Source organism: Falco naumanni, chromosome 2 (assembly GCF_017639655.2).
Source record: "Falco naumanni isolate bFalNau1 chromosome 2, bFalNau1.pat, whole genome shotgun sequence".
Taxonomy (NCBI): domain Eukaryota; kingdom Metazoa; phylum Chordata; class Aves; order Falconiformes; family Falconidae; genus Falco; species Falco naumanni.
In genome coordinates, this window is record NC_054055.1 from 10,926,752 (window position 1) to 10,948,779 (window position 22,028).

General features: G+C 38.7%; 1 protein-coding gene across 1 annotated transcript in view; it reads right to left on the reverse strand.

Annotated features, from left to right (window-relative positions):
• Nucleotides 1-22,028, reverse strand: part of NOX4 (NADPH oxidase 4) — a 106,914-nt gene that overhangs the window by 80,407 nt on the left and 4,479 nt on the right. The window contains exons 3-8 of the mRNA XM_040584329.1: nt 14,277-14,387; nt 13,165-13,249; nt 12,413-12,510; nt 10,435-10,462; nt 7,247-7,319; nt 2,579-2,659 (exon numbers count right to left, since the gene is read on the reverse strand). Of these exons, the coding sequence (XP_040440263.1) occupies nt 2,579-2,659; nt 7,247-7,319; nt 10,435-10,462; nt 12,413-12,510; nt 13,165-13,249; nt 14,277-14,387 (476 nt within the window). The remainder of the gene's footprint in view (nt 1-2,578; nt 2,660-7,246; nt 7,320-10,434; nt 10,463-12,412; nt 12,511-13,164; nt 13,250-14,276; nt 14,388-22,028) is intronic.

A 22,028-nucleotide genomic window follows, 5' to 3' on the forward strand; every position in this document is an offset into this window, starting at 1 on the left:
CAATTTTCCATCCCCAAAACAGAGACAAAATTCACTTCTGGCTGGAGTTGGAAATGATATATCACTATTTCTTCATATTTTTCTGATGATAAGCTAGAGGCCAATGGTTCTAAGTATTCTTATGGGGAACAGCACTGCTCCTATCTTCTCATGTGTTTTCTGCTGCTCAGCTCAAGGTGAGTTGCTTGAAGGGTCTGCTAAAGGTCAGTGTGGTGGAATCACAAGAATTTTCAGCCTTTGGAAGATAAATCTTTGGATAACTCTAGTGACAGCACAAAGGTCTTATTCTTAGCTCCTGTGAACCAACATAACCCATTTAACTCCACATTAATATCAAGTTCAGGTCCACTGAGGATCTGGCTCCAAATGTTTTGTACATTTTATAGATCTTTACATTGGTACTAGAAACATCAAGCTTCTATTTTACGTAAACAATTTTATGTTGTTGCTATTACTGGCTTAAAATACAGATAAATTAATGTAGATATGCACCAAGCCTTAAGCCACTAAAATATTTGAAAGTCACATTGCAAGAAGTACGAGAGCAATGAAAGTCTTTAAGGATAATTCCCTGATAGATTCTCCTCTCCCTTGGGGTAGGGTTGAAAGAACAAACGAGTAACATGAGAGATGAATCATACCACTTTATACACTGCCGAGAAGAACCTGACTACCCTGAAGAAGAGGATACTGTAAGAACATACCCATAATAGTTTGAAATAAAACAAGAATCCAGGAATACTGTGAAATACCGAAAAGGAGAGTCTTACAAGACAGGTAAATCCTCGCCCAACCTGCCTGCACAGTTCAGCCACAGGAGATGCATTGCTCTGTGGAGTAACTGGCCATGAGCCTGCAAATCTCTAAGACATGCCATGCAGGAGTCATTTGGGCACCTAAGTGTGGCTATCTAAGCTTCCTTTCTTCTCAGAAGTGATCTTCTAATCAATACCACCAACAGTGCCCAGAAATCAATGCAGCTCACTTGAACATAGGTCTTTGTAGCAGCAAGTTGGTTGAAGCACCATTCAGGCTCCACTGACTGTATTTATTAGCACTCATTAGACTACAATGGAAAAAAACACTTAGAAAACATGTGGAGTCCTACATTTATATATCTTGAACTGACTCCCACTCTCCATGACTCATACTTCTCCCACTTTTAACTGACATTCAGTTCTTTCAGATTTGCACTGAAAGACTTTCCAATTCAAAACTAAAGAGGCTGCATACAAGACGCCTGTTTAGAGCTCAGTGTATTACCGCAGCCTTGGTTTGCAAATGTCTCCAACTAGACCTCTTCCTTCACAAAGTCACAACACGGTTAGGAATACAATGAGCAAAGGATAATACAGGCAGGGAGATGAATTAAACTGAACATGAAAAATACTCCAAAGGCAATCACTGGAACAGATTGCCTAGGGAGGTTAAAGGATCTCGGTCACTAGATGTTTTCAAGAAGTTAGACAAACACCCGTCAAGAATAACTTTTACAGTAAAAGGTCATCCAGGCCCAGGGTGGGGAGAACAGGTTAGATCCATCTTCCCCAGCTAAGAACAACAGCTATGCCACAGAAAAAAAAAAACAACAAAAAAACAAAACAAAACAAAACCAACCAACCAAACAAACAACATAGATACAAAAAAAACCAACAAACACACAATACAAAACCCCCAGCCCACAGAGAACTGGAATTATGTCCAGGAGTTTCAATTGTTTTGACCTCATTATTTCAATTCACCAGACCTCAAGCTGAGTTTGTTTTGTTCAACAATATATTCCTACCGTGACCTTGCTAGGCCTAATTACCTTTCCCTGTTTGCTTTAAGCAGCGGTACTCTGTGTTGCACAGACGTTAAAGCACCCTGTGTTTCAGTAGATGTTTGATGACATGAGAAATAAACGCCATTGAAATATACCTTCCCTTTCCTATACCAATCTCTGTCTGCATCTACATCCACAAAGGAAACTTCAGAGCCATTAATGGACCAGATCTTCACCCAGTGTAACTTGTGGAAGCTGCTCTACCTTGCAGTAGAGCTGGGCTTGTTTGTGCCCAATACAGACCTGACCATCAGCTTCCTGGCACACGAAAACTAGTCTGATGTTTTTGAAAACAAGAAGAAAAAGTACTAAATTTTGTATCATAGCAATGAGAAAGAGATAATTAGGGTGAGGCCGTTCCTTTCCTCTCCTTAGGACTCAAAATGGAAGGTAGAGAGGAAAGAGAAAGGGATGAGCAACTTTGCTTCATGTTCTCCTCTCAGCAGCCAGGTAAGAGGAGTAAAAAAGAAACAATAATGTTTTCTTGATTTCCCCCTAGAAACTGGTAAAATGGACAAGGAATAAACTTGAAAGTGAAGAAGTCTGTGCTGGTTGGCTGTAGCAACACACAATTCTCTAACCTACAGTCTGAACGTGTTTTAAACAAACCCCTGTCGAAAACCTGGAGAGAATATCATCTTGTCAAGAAGCTGGCCCACTGTGCACAAGCAAGCTTGGGAAAGGCAGCAACCCAAGGAACTGCTCTTTCTGCCTGTGCTTCAGGAAAAGGGACAGTGTTTTCCATTTACTTACCCAGAAACGTGCAGCATCAGCAGCATATAGAAGACAAAGAAAAGGTTGTGCGTATACCAGAAGATGTCATAGTTTGAAACCCTGAAAAGAATAAACCATGTTTCAATGCTGTTTCACTCAGATGGAATCACTGCTCATTAAAAGCAGATCTGTGCACACAGGACATCATTATACACCCCACACAGTCATGTAGGATAGCCAAAGCCCAGTATGTATTCCTACAGGCACACTGTGCTTGCCAGCAATTAAGTGTTGAGAAGAACAGGTGACTGGCACAGAAGTAAAAAGCTGAGGAAGAAAGACGAAGGACATAAAAGTACAGAGCCAGCTAAAGAACTCCTCCTCAATTAGAAGACTTCACTGCTTCCATAGGTCCTACTTAGACCCTATCAGATCCTTATAGGTAGAATAGTTCTTCAGTCTCCAGGCTCAAAACTCAGTCTCTTTACAGCAAGTGCCTCCTCACGTCCTCCCTGCCCCAATACAGGGCTGCAGTGTTTGATGTGTCCCTGCGGTACAACACACAAACAGGTAGCATAGCAGCAGAAGGGCTGGTGACAAAGCTAAAAGAAACTTGTGAAGGTATGGAGTAGAAGGAGATATAGGAGGAAAGGGAACTACAGCCAAAAGGCAACAAGAGGACAGGTAGGAGAATTTCTGGGGCAGAAGGCCACATTCCGTGGGACTCTAGGTTTGATGTTCTTGGGAGGAGCAAGAAGAACATTACCACTGTGAGGACCAGGAGAGGAGAAGGGGAAAGAGGGCTTCCTTTCATCAGTACTTGGTTAGGTAACATAAAAAGAATCAAGACCAAAGAAAATACCCATCTGGAACTGTTTTCTGTTAAGCTTGTTTGTTTTTTGCTTGAGTAAAACAGTCACCAAAAAACAACAACAACCAAATGGTTAAGAAAATACTCTACTTCATTGCACACAAACATACCTTTCACATTACACAGCATGGTAGGAGAGTCCCATCCAAAACCAAAAAACCTACCCCCATTTATAAGCCAAAACAATTATTAAATGAAAAAAAACAACCTAAACTCTGAGAACATAGTTTAAGAAGCTACTCCTCTGACATAGCTAACTTTTTTCAGAATTTCTCCCCCCCACACAGCCTTTTACATAAAAAGCAAACTACCCTTGCTTCAATATATCTGGAATGCACCCCGCATTTGTTTCTGTCAATACAGGACTTATTTTCTTTCTCACAACAGAAAAAATAATTTTGACAATCTGAGGGCCACCAAAACAAAATCCAAGCAAGGGCAGTTCTAAGGAACCCAACAAATGCAGGGGGCTCTGACACCCCCCTTCCCCCTGCCATCCTTCCCCCATTCAGCACTACACTAACACTTTTTCCTCCTTGAGGCTGCTCAAACCATTTCTAACTACCCACTCTCTGGTAGGTATTTCCATGCAGTCACTCATCTCTATCTGTAAGGAGCTGTGGGAGCGAACTATATAAGCAAGACTGAAGTAAAGGATGATGGTGTGGGGAGTGGAAGCACAACGGGAAGGGACAAAGAGAGTAACATTTACCCCCAGGCCCAAAACAGGTCTTGCAGCTCTGGTTAAATCTGGTATCTTGCTACACCACCAAAAGCAGCACACTGAATTCATTTATATTGGATCTTGAGCATTTTTTTTCAGAATGTATCAATTTTTCAAAATTTCAGTGATGGAAAGTCAATCCCAGCTTCTGACATGCTTGTTTTCAACAGTTAGTTATTATTAGTGATTAAAATTAACTGCACACCTGTTGTCTGAATATGTCTGAATGTCAGCTTCCAGCCAGTTGAGCATTTTATCCTTGTTTCAGCATTCCTTCAGATACCTCTACTACAAAATCCTGGTTCCTCATATGTATCAAGTTTCCCTAAAGGTAATGAAGTCCTCTCAACTTCACCTCCTTAAACCAAAGGGATGGAGATCCTTGAACCTCTTACCATGAAGCATATTTTCCAACATTTTAATAATTATGTATTTCTTACTTGTATCCTTAAACCGTGTATCCTACAGATACATACAGTATTTGAATACATTCAACCTCCCTACTACTACATATATATTTTTACAGTTTTACAGAACATTTATTACTTTCTTTCCCTTCTTCTTAAGGCTTAAAATAGACTTTACTGACCAAATGAATACATTTCTTGGAAACACAAAGTCCTGAAAATTTCAAAGCAAGCTGAATATTTAATTTTAATTTTGGTTAACCTGCTTTAGAATTTTGGAGGTGAACACCTGCAGGAGTTAACTTGCTGAAAAATACAAGGGGAGATCGCCATGCTTTAAAGGGACACAGTAAGAAGACAGTTTTGGAAAAATATTTTTAACCCTGTTACAGTTAGTTTTGAAAAAGAGGGTATATGTGGTAGTTTAGAAGATGAAATTGAAGGCTGGAATATTTGGCTACAAAAGGGATGGCACTGAAGTAGCTATAAATTAATGTTCCTTTAAATACACAGTTTTCAAAGTCACTAGTGATTGTGTTTAATGGAAATACTCTTGATCAACATTAATTTGAAAGTTAGTAAAAATGCCAACATTTATTCACAGGATTTATTGTGTTTTCTACTATCTTCATAACCCTACCAACAAACAACTACCGAATAAAAGACGTTGGTCTAATTCTCAGGTATGACAGGACATAACTTTAGAAAATTTTTCAAACAATACTCACTTTCCCCTTTTAAAACATCCGCAGTTAATTCAATCCTCCTAATATTTATTCACACAGTTTACTGAACAAGTAAAGGCACAAAAATAACAGGATAATCATGCATAGAAAAATTTCAAGAAGAACAAACGAAAGAAGGAATTATTAAGCAGGTCAATGTGCAAGAGCGGATTAGGGATGAAATCCAAGAAATTATAATAGCCTCCGAAATACTTTCTAAAAAGCACAGATTCTGACAAGCAGTGAACAATTCCAATTAATTTTCCTAAGACTATAGCGTGACCACAGCCATCATAAGGCATGTGAGAATCCACAGAGAAGGAGACTGAAAAGGGACAGAAATATGCACGTGGAAGCTTGTTTCCTTAGGAAAACACACTATAAAGACAAGCTTGAGCCACATGCCTGAGGGAGAAGTCAGAATAAAATTTCTAAATAAGAATTACAGCTAGAGTAACAGGACATGCAGATGATGTCTTAAGGGCTTTGATTTTGCAGGCTAGATGGCAGAAAGACAGGAAAGCACTTGAAGTCAGAGTAATTGAAGAAGGAAATAACAAGCATGTAACTTTGAAAGATGAAAACCTTAGTGCAAGAACCCCAAAATTATTATTTCCAAGAATGTGTTTATAACTACATATACTTTCCTAAGTTTCCCAATCATTAAGAAATGCTGTTCTTGTCTTTTTTTTTTTTTTTTTTCTTTTTTTTTTTTTTTTTTTTTTTTTTCCCCCTAATTTATCATGGCCTTGGAGAAAACAGGATTTTGTTCTGGCTCTCTGCTGCAGAGTGAAGTAATTGTTTTATTTTTCCATATTTCTAAAACTGGCTTTCTTTTGCAAGTAGAGCCATCTGTGTGGACTATGTAACGTGCAGCCATGTCTGACATCTTCTGCAGAAGTCTCATCCTGCACTTCTGCAGCCTACAGTGCCTCACAAAGGTCTCAACCCTGGAATTACCTTTGTCAACAACAAGTGCACAAGTATTTGCTGAACTACTTTCTTGAATCAGCACCTGATAATATTACTACTCAGGAAAGGCGAATTAGTTCAACAAAGTTCAAAACCACATATCTAGCTTGCATCAGTGGAGCACCATTAATGTCTGAAGATACGGAATTAAAATATCCTTCAGTGTTTACTGAATTGAGATCATGCATTTACGTAATCAGTCTCTGAATTCACAAGAGACTGCTATAAAACATCAAGGGGGATTTTATACGCTTCAATTGGAGAATCTAAGCCTTAAAAAGGCTACAATGTTAGGCTAGATCCTCCAAGGTACCGGTCACTCAAATGGACTATGTGTGTTCAATAATGTTGGTGCAGAATGTGAACCCACTGGAGGACCAAACCTTTGGAAACCCCAGCAGCTACTCTGAGCCAATACTGCATTGCTGTTTCGAATTATAACCGACATGAAAAATAATGTATCTGACAACCAGAAGCAGAGCTTTAAAAAGGCAACATTCTACTTAAGTAGCACAATTCTGTTTTGATTTGTTTCGTCGATGGGGTTTTTGGCGCTGTTCTTTTGCAGTTTGTTGTTGCAATTAATTGGTGAAAATAATTAAGATAAAAATATCATCTAATCTTACTTCCAGTGGACTTAATTTATGCATTGGACAGAACTTCCCATATGCTTAGTTTACTGCCTCCCTGTACAAAGAGGAAAAAAAGAACTATTTAAATTTGTAAAGGTCTAGATTTTTAACTGAGCACATTCTTCACACAGTATTTTTCTCTGAGGGCAATTTAATCAGGTTTTATAATTTCTGAATACAAAATTCACTGTGCTAATTTACCTGCAAGCTAGTAAAAATAAAAATAAAAAAAATAGGGCAAGAAAACTGGTATTTTTAACACTAATTTAAATAATTCTTGCCTTGTATTGCATTTACTTTTCATTCCCTCTAATCAGTACGAGAATATGATTACTCAAATGGCATTTTTCAGTATAATGAACAGATTATGCCTTACCTGATGGCATACGTAGAAGCTGTACACATCAGGAATAACACTAACACCATAATGACTCCAGTCAGACCTGGAACTAAAATGGACATAAGGTAATTGACATTTGAACTGCGAAGAGGTGTACGTCTCCTACGACCTTTTAAGAAAGTGGATGCTGCTAGACATACAAATCATGACTCAGTCAAACTCTTGCATGTTTTTACCTCTTGAGGACAATTCATGTTTTAAATTAGATAAGAAAGAAAAGCTGTTGTGTAACTTCCCACCTTCCCAGAGAAAACCACCCTTTTCCTTGCATTTCACCATGCATCACTGATTTCCTATCAGTCTTTGCTCCTGTAATCTTTTGCACATGACATTTGTCTCTAAGCAGGTCACCAAGAAAAAATCCTGTCTATTTGTTTATTTGTAAGACTGACTGTTTATTTGTAAGACTGACTGTACAAGTTTCTATATCTCTCTTTTTTTCCAAACCCTAAACTCTCTTGAACACAACAATTAAAAACCTGGTCAGAGGCAGAATTTCAAGCAAATCAATTTCTATGCAAGCTGTCACTACAATTGTTTGCCAACCCATTTCATCCTGGAATGAGAAAGTGCCTGAAATTACTCTCCATAGCATTGTATCATGCTTGAAGTTGCCCACAAAGCAAGGTCTGTGACAGGGATCTACAGCCAGCATTTGAGAAGGAAAGGTTAACAATATTAAAGATGGACTCATCCTCTCAAAAGCAGACTTGTACCAAAACTAGTCTATCCTCAGCTTTTTTTAAGTCAAAGGAGAGTTACAAGTATTTCTACAGCATGATTCATCTCACCCTGAAGTAGAATCCTGCCCATAAAGCACAGTAAACCATCAGCCTAAAGATAAATTAGAAAAATCCCAAAGCTACCACTTCTTCTGAGCACCTTATCTTCAAAACTGGAATCCCAGGAACTAAGAAATGTGAATTAAGAATTCAGAAACTAAAAGCCATAAAGCATTACGTAAAAAAGAATGACAGTTTTTAAGCATAGTCTCTGGTCACCCTAAAAGCCAAGTGTTTGGGTTCAAACAAAGTCAGGGCAATCACCAAGCACAAAGCTAAGTAAGTGCTGGTTAGGGTCAGAAAATAAACATCTCAACCAGCTTTCATGGATGTAAATGGCAAACCCACGGATTTTTATAGTTCAGGATCTTTTACAGGATCATATCCTAATGGTAAAGAACAAGCCAATTTTTTAAATAATTAATTGGGATTTTAGACTCTTCAGCAACAAAGAGACAATTTCAAATCTTAACTTTTTATAAACTTCTCAATATCCTCTTGTTGAAAAGTCTGATACATCCCAAATCACCCCTCAGTTTTACAAACTGTAGGAAAAATCCTGGTCCCACTATCAATGGAAGTTTTGTCATGGACTGCATAAGAAATATAATTTCACCCTTTCATGGACAGGTTACAATTAAAAACAGCTGCAATAAAAACCGTGCATATTCTTTCTGTTGCCTGCTTCTTCTCTTCTTCTTTCTTAATCTTATTTGATATGCAGTGTGCAATCAGTCTCCCCTCTGATTATATATCAAATACTTCCAATCCAATTGCATTACAGAACTTGATCCAGCTTCCCACACTGTCAGTCAAGCCACAGGTCACCTTTTACATCCAGTTCTTCAATTCTCTTCTCCATCAAACTGCAAACGTGAAATCACTCACAACCTGGCCCCAATTCATTAGTGCATTTTTAGCGTTCCCTCTCTTCCCTGTCCGTATCTCTCTTTACCTCTACCACCTTGAATACTTGTTCCTCCCCCTGTCAGCCTCACACCCTTATACAAGGAGGTTCTTTCCTGGACTGATGTGAAAAGGCGCTATAAATCCTTCAAACTCCTTATTCCTTCTTTACATTGTGTTAAAAAAAATCGGCCAATAAACCTAGTTCTGGACTAGTTTAGGAAAAGACCATTTTTTGCCTATTTGCACCACTCCCAGTGCAGCAAAATCTTGGTCCCTGCCTGGGCACTTCTTCAGCACAAATAATAAATGTTAGTTACCAGTTGTTAGGATTGGGGGTGATCTGAGTATTTTTAAATTTAAGATGACTGAGAATCACTGCTTTTTGCAGCATTGTGCTCAAACTTTCAAAAATGCAGGGTTTTCACGGCTGTCGGAGGGTAAAAGGAGTTCCACCTTGCAGGTCCTCTGCGCAGCTAGAGATCTCAAGGTGTCCCCAGAAGCCAGGACAATACTTGATGGGGCCTCTGCACTGGTTCTCTACCCCAAGTCCTTCTCCTTTATCCAAGATATAAAATATAATTCTTAGCTGTTTGTTCTGATTATCCCTCCACACCTTCAACTCCCTCCTCTGTCAGTTACCCTCTTTCAAGCCTCCACCACTGAACCTATTTCCAGTTAGCAGTTAACTTACGTGTCTATTTCTGTGATTTCACTTTCCCACTTCCTCTACTCTCAATTGATCTAAATGTTCCCTAGGGCTTCTGGAAAGCACTTCATAGGTTGCTAATTCTAACGAACGTATCAGGATTGACAGATCTAGAACCCCACTCATTGCTGTCCTTTGGATAGTTCCCTTTGGACCTTGCCCTAAGTGCTACCAAGTTGGGATTTTTGTGTTTAATCTAAATAAAGGTGAAAGACAGTTGACATCGGGAAGGACCTTTACCTGCTTGTGAAGCATTTGCACCTCGGGCTTGTGCCTACCTCTCCATACCCAAACATTGCTCCCTTCTAAATTCCTGCACCAAAAATGTCTTTGCTTATGTATTTTTTATGAGTGCTGAAGCCTGATTCCTGTGTAACAGTTTAGATTGCTCTTATGTCAAACCAACCCTTAAATAAACCAGCTGAAGCAAGGAGACCGCTTTTTTGTTCTCTTTCTTTTTTTAGAAATTGGATCATTTAGGAATTTGTGTTTAATATTATGCAGAATCTCTGTTTGAAACTAATGATTTTCCACTGACTCATCTGTACAACAACTTTGAAGATGCTGTTCATCCTACTACAGGGCTTACATAACTCCTCCATCCTGACTACTGGATAAGCAATCCCAGGTTACATTAACACAAACAACACATCTCAACCTAGCTGACATACAACACACGGAGCATGCAAACACAGGATCAAAATGTTTTGTCTCCAGAATGATGATGAGAAGCAGCAAACTTTCTCACTCTTTCACAACCTACTTACCAGTAGCAAAAAGCAGTTTCCTCGGGTCCTGAACAACAGGCAAAAACAAACAAACAAACAAAAAAAACATAACATCATTTTATATCTATATGAATAATGTAATAGTAATAAGTAGCTCATAAAGCTCACACACTTGAAGGCATAAGCAATCCCTAAATCTGGATGCAGGGATGGATTTGGTAGTTGGTAACAGTTTACACTGACTGCAATTCAACATGAACAAAACCTTTAGACTTTGCATTCCCCCAGGGAAGACAATTCTGATCTGTTATGAAAAACTAGGATCCAGATAATTTTACAGATGATTATTTTTTTGAAAGCTTAATTTTACTCAGTTACCTCATACCTTTGGGAGGTCAGAAGGCAGCAGAAGAAAGAGAGATTTTTAATTTAAATGAAAGACAAGCAGTGAGCATTTTCTGCCAGTTAGATCACCCAGTGGACTCTAGTGAAGCGGGACTGGACACAAAGGAGCTGCCAATATAAAAACAGATGTTCCTGTGTCCTTCACCACACATGAAAGGAAGAGGGGATATGTCAGCCTCACAGGAAACTGCTTCCCACCTCCCGAGCCCTACACCTTGTGACACGTCTTCACTGGGGATAATTTTTTAAAAAAAAACAACTTGCAGTAAATGCAGTGAGGGGAGGTGAGCAATTTTCATACAGGTCAGGCAAAATGAAGTGTCCCTCTCCTTGACCTTGTCTGCATCCAGATGTGTGATACCCACATACAGAAGATGACAGTAGCATCCAGACTGCCCACCACAATTAAAAAAAAACAGGTTTAAGTGGAATTGAAGCACAAAGTTTCAAGAGCTACCTAAAATCTGGGAAATTTTGATCCTAGAGTTAGTAAAAACTTGTTATTATTGCCATTTGCTATTGCAAAATTCCTAAGGCTGCTTACTACAGGCTGCCATGCACACCCTGGCACATTCTTGCCTGAGGCAAGCTCCTGCTAATGTTCCTGAGGAGGTTAAGTCTATCAGACCACTCCTAACACATGCAGACACTAGAGTTCAGCCCAGACCATCAGCACAATAGCTGGTGTTGGCATGTTTGTCTGCCATAGATAGCTTGGTGATTAGATCATTCACCCAGGGAGTGGAAGACCTTGGTTGTTGGTCCTTATGCGCCTGGGCTGAGTCAAGCTTTCCTTTTTCCAGGAAAGGATGCAGATGGGATAGGGTCATTCTAAATCTTTCCTAATGAAGCTGGTAGAAAAGAAATGCAGACTTGAGACTAGAATGAATATAAACAAGACAGAACTTGATTGTAGCCCAAAGAAGAAGGAGTCCTGGACTCTGGTCTTACTCCTGAAATCTGCAAATATCTCTCCAGTGCCAAATGCACAAGGAAGCACCTGGAGAGGGGTCCAGGACTCTGATGTGCCTGCAAGATATCTGCGCCACGGTCAGAGGAGTCATGCAAATGAAGTATTTCATAAGTAAAAATCAGCTTCCAGTGCAGTTCATGCAGATAACTAATTCCACTCTTAGCATATATATACACTGCAGTTTCTATTGCAGTTTAAAAATGCAAAATCAATCTCAAATCTCACTGTCCCCAAATCCCCAGTATACATCACATAGCACTATATTCGAAATAGTGAAAATGCAAAATGTATTTTCCCAAACGGCAGCAGAAATGTCTGAACCAGGCCCATCCAAGGAACAGACAGACGCAGAAGAGAAGCAGGAGAACAAGGTGCAAAGTGAAAGGACAACCGTATTCTCCACCTCATAATCCAACAGGACTGAATCCTGCTGGCTTGAACAGAAAGTGCTTAATACATGCTTTGTCCAGAGAAAGAAGTAAAATCCACAGCAATCCACATGATGGTGAGTTTTCAGTGCACAAAACAACTGCACTGTATAGATTGTACAATGGATCATACAACTGAACTGAATATACAAATAATCATATATTTAAATTATATCCTCAAAAGTAAAATATGAAAGGACAGCTGGCTCACCTCACCGCGATAGTTTGCTGCATTTAGTGCCAGAAACTCTTCACTGTAGTTCTCAGAGAAATTAAGAGCATTCACCAGATGAGCAGCAACATGTAAGACTAAAAAAAAGAGAGTAAAGCTGAGATCCGTAAACAAGAGGTAGACGTCATCCTGAAGTAAAGAAAACTGGCTACCCAGATGCCAAGCTGTAATCACATCACCTGTATGAGATGCATCAGGGACTAAGGAATTCTTTTTCTGAAGTAAATCAGGTTATAGATATTCATGGCAGAACGTTGTATGTATTTTAGTATTTATTAACACTACAGCAATCATTTCCATACTGCAATGCTTCAGCTGGGAGACAACATTCCAAGGTGTCCATTCAAGAATATTTCTTCTTCACCAAACTGGTGATTGCTATTTGTCTCTACTGCTCCCTGTTCTGCAAGTAAGCCTGTAGCACCCTGCTTCTTTGCTCAAATTGCTCAGGCACAGTAAGGGATCACTTGTAATGTCAGATTTTGAACTTATCTCATATACCTGTCCTTTTAGAAAGTGGAATTTTAGGGAAAGGTTTGGCATTAGAATGTAAGCGCATGTGTTTAAAGGAAAAATAAACACAAACCCACACACATCTGAGAAAGTATTCACGATTTAAGATGCAGAAGCACAGAGCAAGACTACCTCCAAATGTACTGTACAAGAAAAACCACAAACTACTGCTTCAGTGTTTCCAAAACAAGCTACTGCTCAGCAGAGCGAGGTCTCACCTGAAAAGACGCATATTGTAACCCCGCACGTCACATGGAAAGTTTTACTTTTATCTAGCAGCCTTCTGGTTTTCCTGCTGGCAACCTATTAAGAGAATAATTTAAGCAATCGCTCTTCTAAAACAAAGCAAATGAAAAAAAAGATAACAGCAACTGAGCTGATGTAATAGCAGCTCTAGCTTTTACTAGGTTTAACACCCTTGCAAGCGAAGTACCTAAATTTAAAAACTACAGGATTATGTCAATGAACAAGTTTTGTGGTCTTAATGAAGAAATTACAGTTGGGTCTGTATTACATAGATGTCAAGAGCACATAAAGTAATGTCCCTCCTGGTCTTAAAATTTAGGAGTTCCAGCACAAATAGTTGTAGGTATCACTGGCTCTTTAGTGAGCAGGATCAGAGGGAAAGATGTATTTGCATACATATATGTGTACATCTATTTCCATACACTTGCATACACACATGCATCAAATCTCATAGGTACTGTCACATGATGAACAGAACTCACAGGTTCAATCTGCAACCATCTAGAAAACACAGATGTTCCTCAAAGCTTTACTTATATTTCTGTATAAGCAACGGGCGAATCACAAACAAGCTAAACTATTTACTGACTACTGGTACAGAAAAGAAACCCTCTTAGCTTTGCCAGAACGTTTTTTCTCCCACGATAACGAATGTATCGCATTGGGTATTTTTATTTAAAGTCCTGCCACCTCTAGCAGGACATTTTTGGTCATGCAGAGACAAAGTTCTTTTTGCTCTATTGGATTCTACCAGGAAGCAGTAGAGAGGACACAGACATCTTTTATATTAGAGTTGGGAAGGAAGGAGGAGACTTCATCTGGTTACAGTCCCACCGCAACGTCCTGTCCTTCAAAAATGCGTTGAAGAAACCTTCCTCACAACAGCTCCAAGGAAACCAATTCCAACCAAGGCATTGCCTTCAAAGGAGTCATGAATCTAGGCTGAACGCCCGATACTTGCACCATGCAGGCACATACTGTATAATGAACAGGGATATAACAGGGTTTTTTCTGTTATTTTTAGACTAAACAGAGACTAGGGCCCTCTCCTTCTCAACTGCTGCGTTTTGACAACAGCTCTTACCTTCTGAGATCCTCGCAGGAAGGCCAGGAGAACACGGCACATTGGTAGAAGGACCAGGCAGCAGTTGAAATTGAGGACAGATGCTGAAGCTCTGCTAACACACAATCCTAGCTGAACAAATATAGCAAGAGTTAGATTACAGGGATAAAAGACACTCTAATGATTCAGGTGTCAGTATTCAACCTCCTTTTCTTTGCTGTCAAACTAAGCAGTTCCCATGCTCTCTTAACATCAGGCCTTCATGATGTTTTACATGTACTGGAAAAACCACTGTACACACAGCTTGCTAGCCTGTTCTCCAAGGGAAACAGCTCTCACCGTTGCATCAAAAATTATTCAATATTAAATCTGTCAGCAATAATGCCAGCAAATGACACCCTTCTACCGAAAGAACCAACATCCTCATTAGTGATCAAAGCCACAGAGAACAAAGTATCAGAGACAACGGTAAGTGTCCACCACGAAACTACGCAAAAGCTTCAACAGACATAATTAAATAAGAAAGAGGGATAAATACTGTAAAGACACTGGACAGCCACTCAGGTAAAGTGTAATGATTTTCTAGTAAACAAGCCAGAAAAGGATGTTAAAAAAATTATACTGATTCAATCACATTGAAATGATAATATTGTTTCAAGGGCTTTTACAGAACTGCACGGAACTCCTCACCCATTCACACTATGCAGTGCCATATTTTGACCTAAAGAAAAGTAGCTTTTCTTCAGTTAAATACTCAGTAGCTGAGAACTATAACGAAATCTAATTTCATTAACGCTTTTACTGGTATATTTGGAACTTACATAATTAGAACAAAAACACTTGTCAAATAAACGAACAAAGCACACATTAATGTCATAACCCTGTATTTTCAAATCTTATTATATTCTCTCATTCATTTATGATTTTTTTAAAAGTTAGCAAAATGCCATTGTTCTCCTAGTTATTAGGCTGAATTACCATTTTACTAGCTTACATAAAGGAGGCTTTTAGACTGTCAACAGATTTCTAGAAGGATATTTCTTACAATGTTCTCTAAAGCCCAAGTTTTTAAACTCCTGAAAAAAATAATAAAAAAAATTATAATACTATAAGATAACTCAAATACTGCAGAGCAATATGAATTATTTGAACACGTACAAATTATCTAATATAAATTACTGAAGATTTATTACTTTTTCAAAATGATACTTTAGGTCAAAAACAGAATATTTGTTATTTCTCAGTCAAAAAAAACCTTCAACAGTGCAACACATATTCATAGCTTATCAAGAAAGCTATGGAGAGAAACAAAGGGTTTATTTATTTATTTATTTGGAAACATTTTTTTTACCAAAATTATTAGAAAGGCCTTGTAGTTTCACGAAAGCCTTGTAGTTTCACAATCTCTAACTGTTATTAGTTGTTTTTACAGACGTATCTACATGTCACAGAAATGGATGAATATATAAACTAGTAAAAATAAACAAAATAATTGAACTTCAGCATGTCTAGCAAGATCACAAGCACAACAGCGTGACATGAGCTTCTAAGTACTGTAAAACATCAAAACTGCCAGTTCTCACAGTAACACCCACCTTCTCTGCAGTACATCTGGGCTCAAAACCAGAAGGCAAACAGAAGGTAAAGATGTTCAATATACCTGAAGCATCAAGCCCTCCCCCTAAACCCTGTTCCTCTTCTGCCTGCTTTACATTACTTACTTAGACCTGAGTGCCAAGGGCCTCCTCACCAGACATCACCTTCTCTCAGAAGCTGCCCGGGCAATTACCCGACAAAATGCGCTCTGACTTGTCCCCTGCCATGTAAATGTGGGATCCCTGGCAAACATCCTGCCAGCAGACCTCACAAAAGGGAGGGACACTTACAACACAGGCATCTCTAACCTACCGAATTACAGAAAACAAGAGTGGAATGAACCACATCACTTAGTTCTTTCCCACCCTCCAGACCTCCTCCACTACTTCTTCTAAGGCACTGCTAGTTCTTTTTTTCCTTACATAAAACCTCCCTTGCTTCCGTTTCAGCTGTTACCCCACACTCTGTTCACAAGCACTATAAGAGATTATTCTTGCTACTTCTCCCTCACAAGTCATGTTCTTCCGACATTAGATCGTGCTCTCCTCCTCGCTCCAGACTCTCACAACTGGTCCAGAGCCCAAGTGCGAAGACTACAACTGAGCACCAGCTACAATGGACACAACCTCAGCAACTCAGCTGCGATCTTACTGAAAGCTGATGTCACTTTCCACTTCAAAGTATTATTAAAAAACACGTATGTCAACAACCAAAATAGGTATTTCTCTATCTATCCTTGTCCACAGTAGCTTAAAGTTACTTCAGAACATCATAAATATTGTTGGGCTATCGGATAAAATGGCAATACCCTTAGATTAATGGATTTAATGGCAAGTAAAATGTCTCTGTAATGTGCTATTTGAATATACAAGACCGTCTCTATTTTCAGTAATTATTATTCCTCTAAAGGGAAGCTAAAAATTAGCTATACACCTCATAAAAGCAATAACTTCAAAAAGATAATCATTAAACACATCTAAGCATTTTTATTACAGCTTGCTGATTTGCTACAGTATTTCATTGATTAAATGAGCATGACTTGAAAAACCCAAGAATTATCTACAATTAATGTTACACAAAACCCACAAGTAAATTGAATCAGTTTTGTAGCTCTTGACTAACACCCAACAGCTGAAAGAAATTCCAATACAATTAATAAGCAATCCAAAAACATGATGCATCATTACTTTCTCAAGAATTTATGTTGTCTTTGAGTTTAAACATAAACCAGGCATGATATCAGTTACCCAAGAATTCCTTTATCAGGAACAACTATTCTTCCTACAAAACTTGAATAAAGCAGTCTAGTTTCGAAGAGTCTAGAACAGAATTAATTCTACACTGTATGGTATTAAATAAATGAAATAATTTGTGGTAAGAAATAAGTAAAATGCCAAGCAATTCAACTGGTACAAAAAATACAAAACAGTGATAATCAGCAGAAGCAGCTACCCTACTAACCTTTCATTGTGTTTTTCCATGCCACTATTTAACAAATAGTAAATATTCATTCATAATGCAATTGCTACTGAAGAATGCCCTTACATTAATTCTAATTCCGTTTTATCAGCATCTGCACAAAGGGAAAAAAAAATAACCAGAGAGAGAAAGAGCAGGAAACAACTTTTTCAAATATGGAGTGCACTTTGAGGAAAATGCAATTGAAATATTTCCACCAATGATTCATTTAAGATTTTATACTGAAGAAATCAATTTGGACAATGTTTGCTGCAAGAAGTCCATGACCAGATTGAAAACAATGGTAAAGCAATACATTTAGCAATGCTTAGAATCATAATTCATGCATGACCCAGAAGAATAACAGAGTACTAAGTTCACTCTTAACATATATGCAAAGGCTAAAAATATCCCCATGAAACTAATCCTTTCCAAATGGTTTTCAAGTGGTCTCTTTCTTGACTTCCTCACATTGCCTGGGTGGCATAGTAACAAATGAACACAGTGCATTGTTGGATTTTTAAACAATAGTACAATAAAAGATTACTTTTGCTCCAAGGCAACTCACTGGTTCTAGAAGGGAATATATATTCTTATTAAGTAGCTAAGAAATGAGAGAAATATAGTCCTCTTTTCTTCATAAGATTATTATTGTTTTCAGGGGGAAAAAAAAAAAAAAAAACCACGTGTTATTTCATGTTAGTAGCACGTGAAACTTCTGTAGAATCAGAGAGGAAAAAACACCCCCAAAATCTCTGCTGGACACTCTCTTCTATCCACTTCTGCTGCTATCAAATCTGAGCACCTGCCAACCCCCTTCTATGCTCTGCCTACCCAGTACCACACACGCTGTTATCACATTTCATGGAGGGGCAAAGAGGCATAGAAAAACTAAAGGATTAATCAAATTCACAGAGGAAATCTGTGGCAGGGATAGTAGGGAACCGGTCTCATTACAAACCTGGATCCTAAAAAGTAGTGTAGATTTTCCCTCCAGACAAGTACAAAGCAACCAACATATTTTCCTTCTCCAAAGCAGCAGGAAAGGGTTCCAGAGCTATAGCGGGAAGGTAAGTTCTCCAGCTATCCCTGTCAGATGCACAGTTCCACAGAAATCAGGATGGACTCCTGGTGCTCATACAACGTGCAAAGTAGGACAGAGGAGCAAAAAGTCAGTTCTCATTAGATGTTTTGTGTGTTGCTGGCAGCAAAGCAGGGGAAATTAGCTTCTCTGTAGTTAGGTAAATTACTTCAGTATTACGTTGAGGGCTCGTAACTTACTGTGTACTACAAAATTCACCACAGTTCATCAGTTATAAATACAGAGATGAACGTTACCTGCAACTGCTGTGCACAGAAATCTAATATTCTACATATGGCTCCAAAACATACGGGACAGCAGAATGCAGGAACGCTTCAATAAATACTGTTCTACCTCATCTTTTAAGCCCACCCTGTAGGAAAAAAACTGGAATACCATAAATACTTGCACACCTAAGTGATGTGTACCTGTTTCTCAAAACCTCCCCACCTACAAGCAAGAACCCTAAGCAGGTCATGGCGCAGTAGAGACACCACACTTCATGATCTCTCTGGAGGCCTTTCCTTAAACTTCTTCAATCTTCCATGGTTCAGGGCAACTTGAAAGGTTGTGGGAAGACTCATAAGCCACATGCTGCTCTGTAGACACAGGTCACAGACCACCTCCTCAAATCAGTACTGGAGCAGCTTAACATATTTTTGCAGTGGGACAAACCGTGCCGCACAGTGTGCATCCTTTTGACCTGGCTTCTTTTTCTTCATAGAGTACTCATTGTTTTGAGCAACAGAGCACAGATAATCTAAGATGAAGGCCAGATCTCAATTGTACAGATTAGTAATTATGCCCCCTAGGCCTGCCAAATCTTTCTGGGAATATATATCTTTAAAAAAAAAAATAATAATTAAAAAAAAAACAAATAAAAAAAATAAAAAAAAAACTGAAGGAGCTGAAAGGAAGGAAAATGCAAGGGTAGCACTGACACATGTGAAAACTTCTACAAAAGTTTGACTTGATTTTCTTCCTGAAGATGGAAGGTTTCAAGGCAGGACTCTGTAAATCCCAACCTCATGTACTGCAACCCTTTAAAAATTAAGACTCAATGGTGTGATATTTATGAATCATGTTTGACAAAGTATATTAAGTATTATGAAAAAAAACACGACAAACCCCAGCAATTCTCTACAAGGGGATTTATCAGCAGCCCAATTCTCTATGCTAATTCAACATCAGTCTTCTGCTTCAATATATGAATCACAAGTTGGGTATGATATTACAGAAAGGGAGAAACAACACGTTTTAGCTCTTTCATGAGGTGCTGGGTATCTTCCCTGCACTACTGAGAATCAATATTCTCACTGGTGACTTGAAACTCACCAAAGAGGCATTCCTTGAAGGTTTTCCCTCTCTTTCTGTCCACATAGTCATGTCATGTTCTCATTTTATACACAGTACCTTTGTGTTAGGTGTACTTTCCTTTTGCTTAAATCAATCGCTCAGTCTGAAGAACGCAACGATCTTAACCTGGAATTCAATATTAGCTTCCAACTTCTTAATAATCTCCAAAGCATATTCACTTAAAAGGTTTCAGACCAAATGTTCTTCTTTATTAATCTACTAACAGTTAATTTAATCTGTTAGAATCCTGACCCCAGGAAATACAATTTTAAAAAATACTTTTGTCAGTGTTTCTGAGATACAGGTTTCATTTTGTACCACACAGAATGATACTTGCACAGACTGGAAGGAAACTGAAGTTATCTTCCAGATATGAGTGTTCCAGAGCATCCTTCTGTAACAACATCACAAAGTGTCAGTATTTTATATATTAACTAGCAACAAGAGCTTGAATGGTTAATCCTGCAAGATGCAGCATGACCTAACCTTCACAAACTTGGTCATGAACCAAGGGATTAAGGGTACCCAAGTCCCCCCAAGAGATTCACAACACAGTGCAACTCATGGCCAGATCAGGAAGTTGTTTATTGTCACATCTGAGTCACAGTTACACAGAAGTGATGCAATGTCTGCTATTAAGGGCTTCCTTTATGCTGAATTATTTCCCCTTATCACAACACAGTAGGCAATATGGTCTGTAAAACCAGTCTTCTGCAGTGTAATGCAGCTATTTTTATTTTAAGACCTGCCATCGTTGGACTACCATGGGAAGCATGCAATAATACATAATATAATTAATAACATGCCGAAGAAACATTTTGGCTGCAATTCAGTTCTGCTCTACACAGAGTATTATGCCGTGATCATCTTTAGAACAAGGAGCAATGACAACAAGACGACACTTTTTAACACAAGCCTACATGATACGGTAGTAAAAATTTCAGTTAATCTTTTCAGATGTACCTCTACTAATTGAGCCTCCAGTACGGACAGTTTCACAAGAACTTCTCAGAGGTGGAAGTTCTCCCATCATTAGTAATAACATAGATGTCTTCCATAGCATTACAGCCATTTGAGCTAGAAAGAAAGGAAGAAAGGGAGAGAGAGAGAGGGAGAGAGGGGGAGAGGAAGTGAGGGAGGGAGGGAGGGAAGGAGGGAGGAAGGAAGGAAGGAAGGAAGGAAGCAAGGAAGCAAGGAAGGAAGGAAGGAAGAGAAAGAAAAAGACAGAAAAAAAAAGGAAGGGAGAGACACAGAGACAGAGAGAAAGAAAGTGAAAAGGCAGAAAGAGAAAGGAAAAGAAAGAGAGAAAGAAAGAAAAAGAGCAAGAAAGAAAGAAAAAGAAAAAAAGAAAGAAAGAAAGAACTAACAAGAAAGAAAGAGAAAGGAACAAAACAGAAGAGCTATATGGTGCAAAGCCTTAGATCTTCATTGGCTTATAACTGACAACAAACTCAGTGATGCTGAACTGTAGGCTGTCCAGGAAGGCCAAAAGGTTGAAGGAAAAACAGTTTTGGCACACCAAAAACCTAGAATGAGGTAAAGCAAATGCAAGGAGAGATTTACTTGCAAATTCAAGGGGACTATCAAGGTAAGGTCTTGTGGATTAACACCCTCAGTCTTCATTAGGGGATCTTGCACATAGGTATAGATATGTATAGCTTCCATAGCAACATAAATCTATTATTAGACATTTTTGCTACATGTAACACTCTAAAGAGCAGATCCCAAATTGCCCAGTTACAAAACAATTAAATAGCAAAACCACACTGAATTAAGGAAAATAAAGGGTCAAGATACACAACTCCCTCCAATGCTTATTTGTGTGGGAAGCAGACGGCAGTGCGGTTGTGTAAGGATCAATGAAAGCAAAATTTGGCGTCAATTAGTAAAATCTCTATCATTACTAGCCAGAAGAGATATGCAACTTACTGGAACATCTGGAACATATTCCAAGTAGTGAATAAAGATGACATAATACTGATGCACAGTACTGCACCGTAAGCAGCAACTCTATAGATAAGTGAGGCAGCACTTCTTTTCAGTCCCATTTCCAGTTATTCAATCTTTTCCCAAAGAGATCCTTCTGAGAATGCATTTTCTTCATTTTGGTCTGAAACCCAGTTTATCTCTTGCATTAGTATCCATGTGACTGCATTAATTTGAGCAGGGACTAGAGAAGGAATAGGGAAAGAGAGACCTTTTATGCTGTGACAAAATGAGCCCGGTGCTCTTTCTTTTCATGGGGAACTCAAGCAACAAGAAACAGGTATTTCATTTAATGC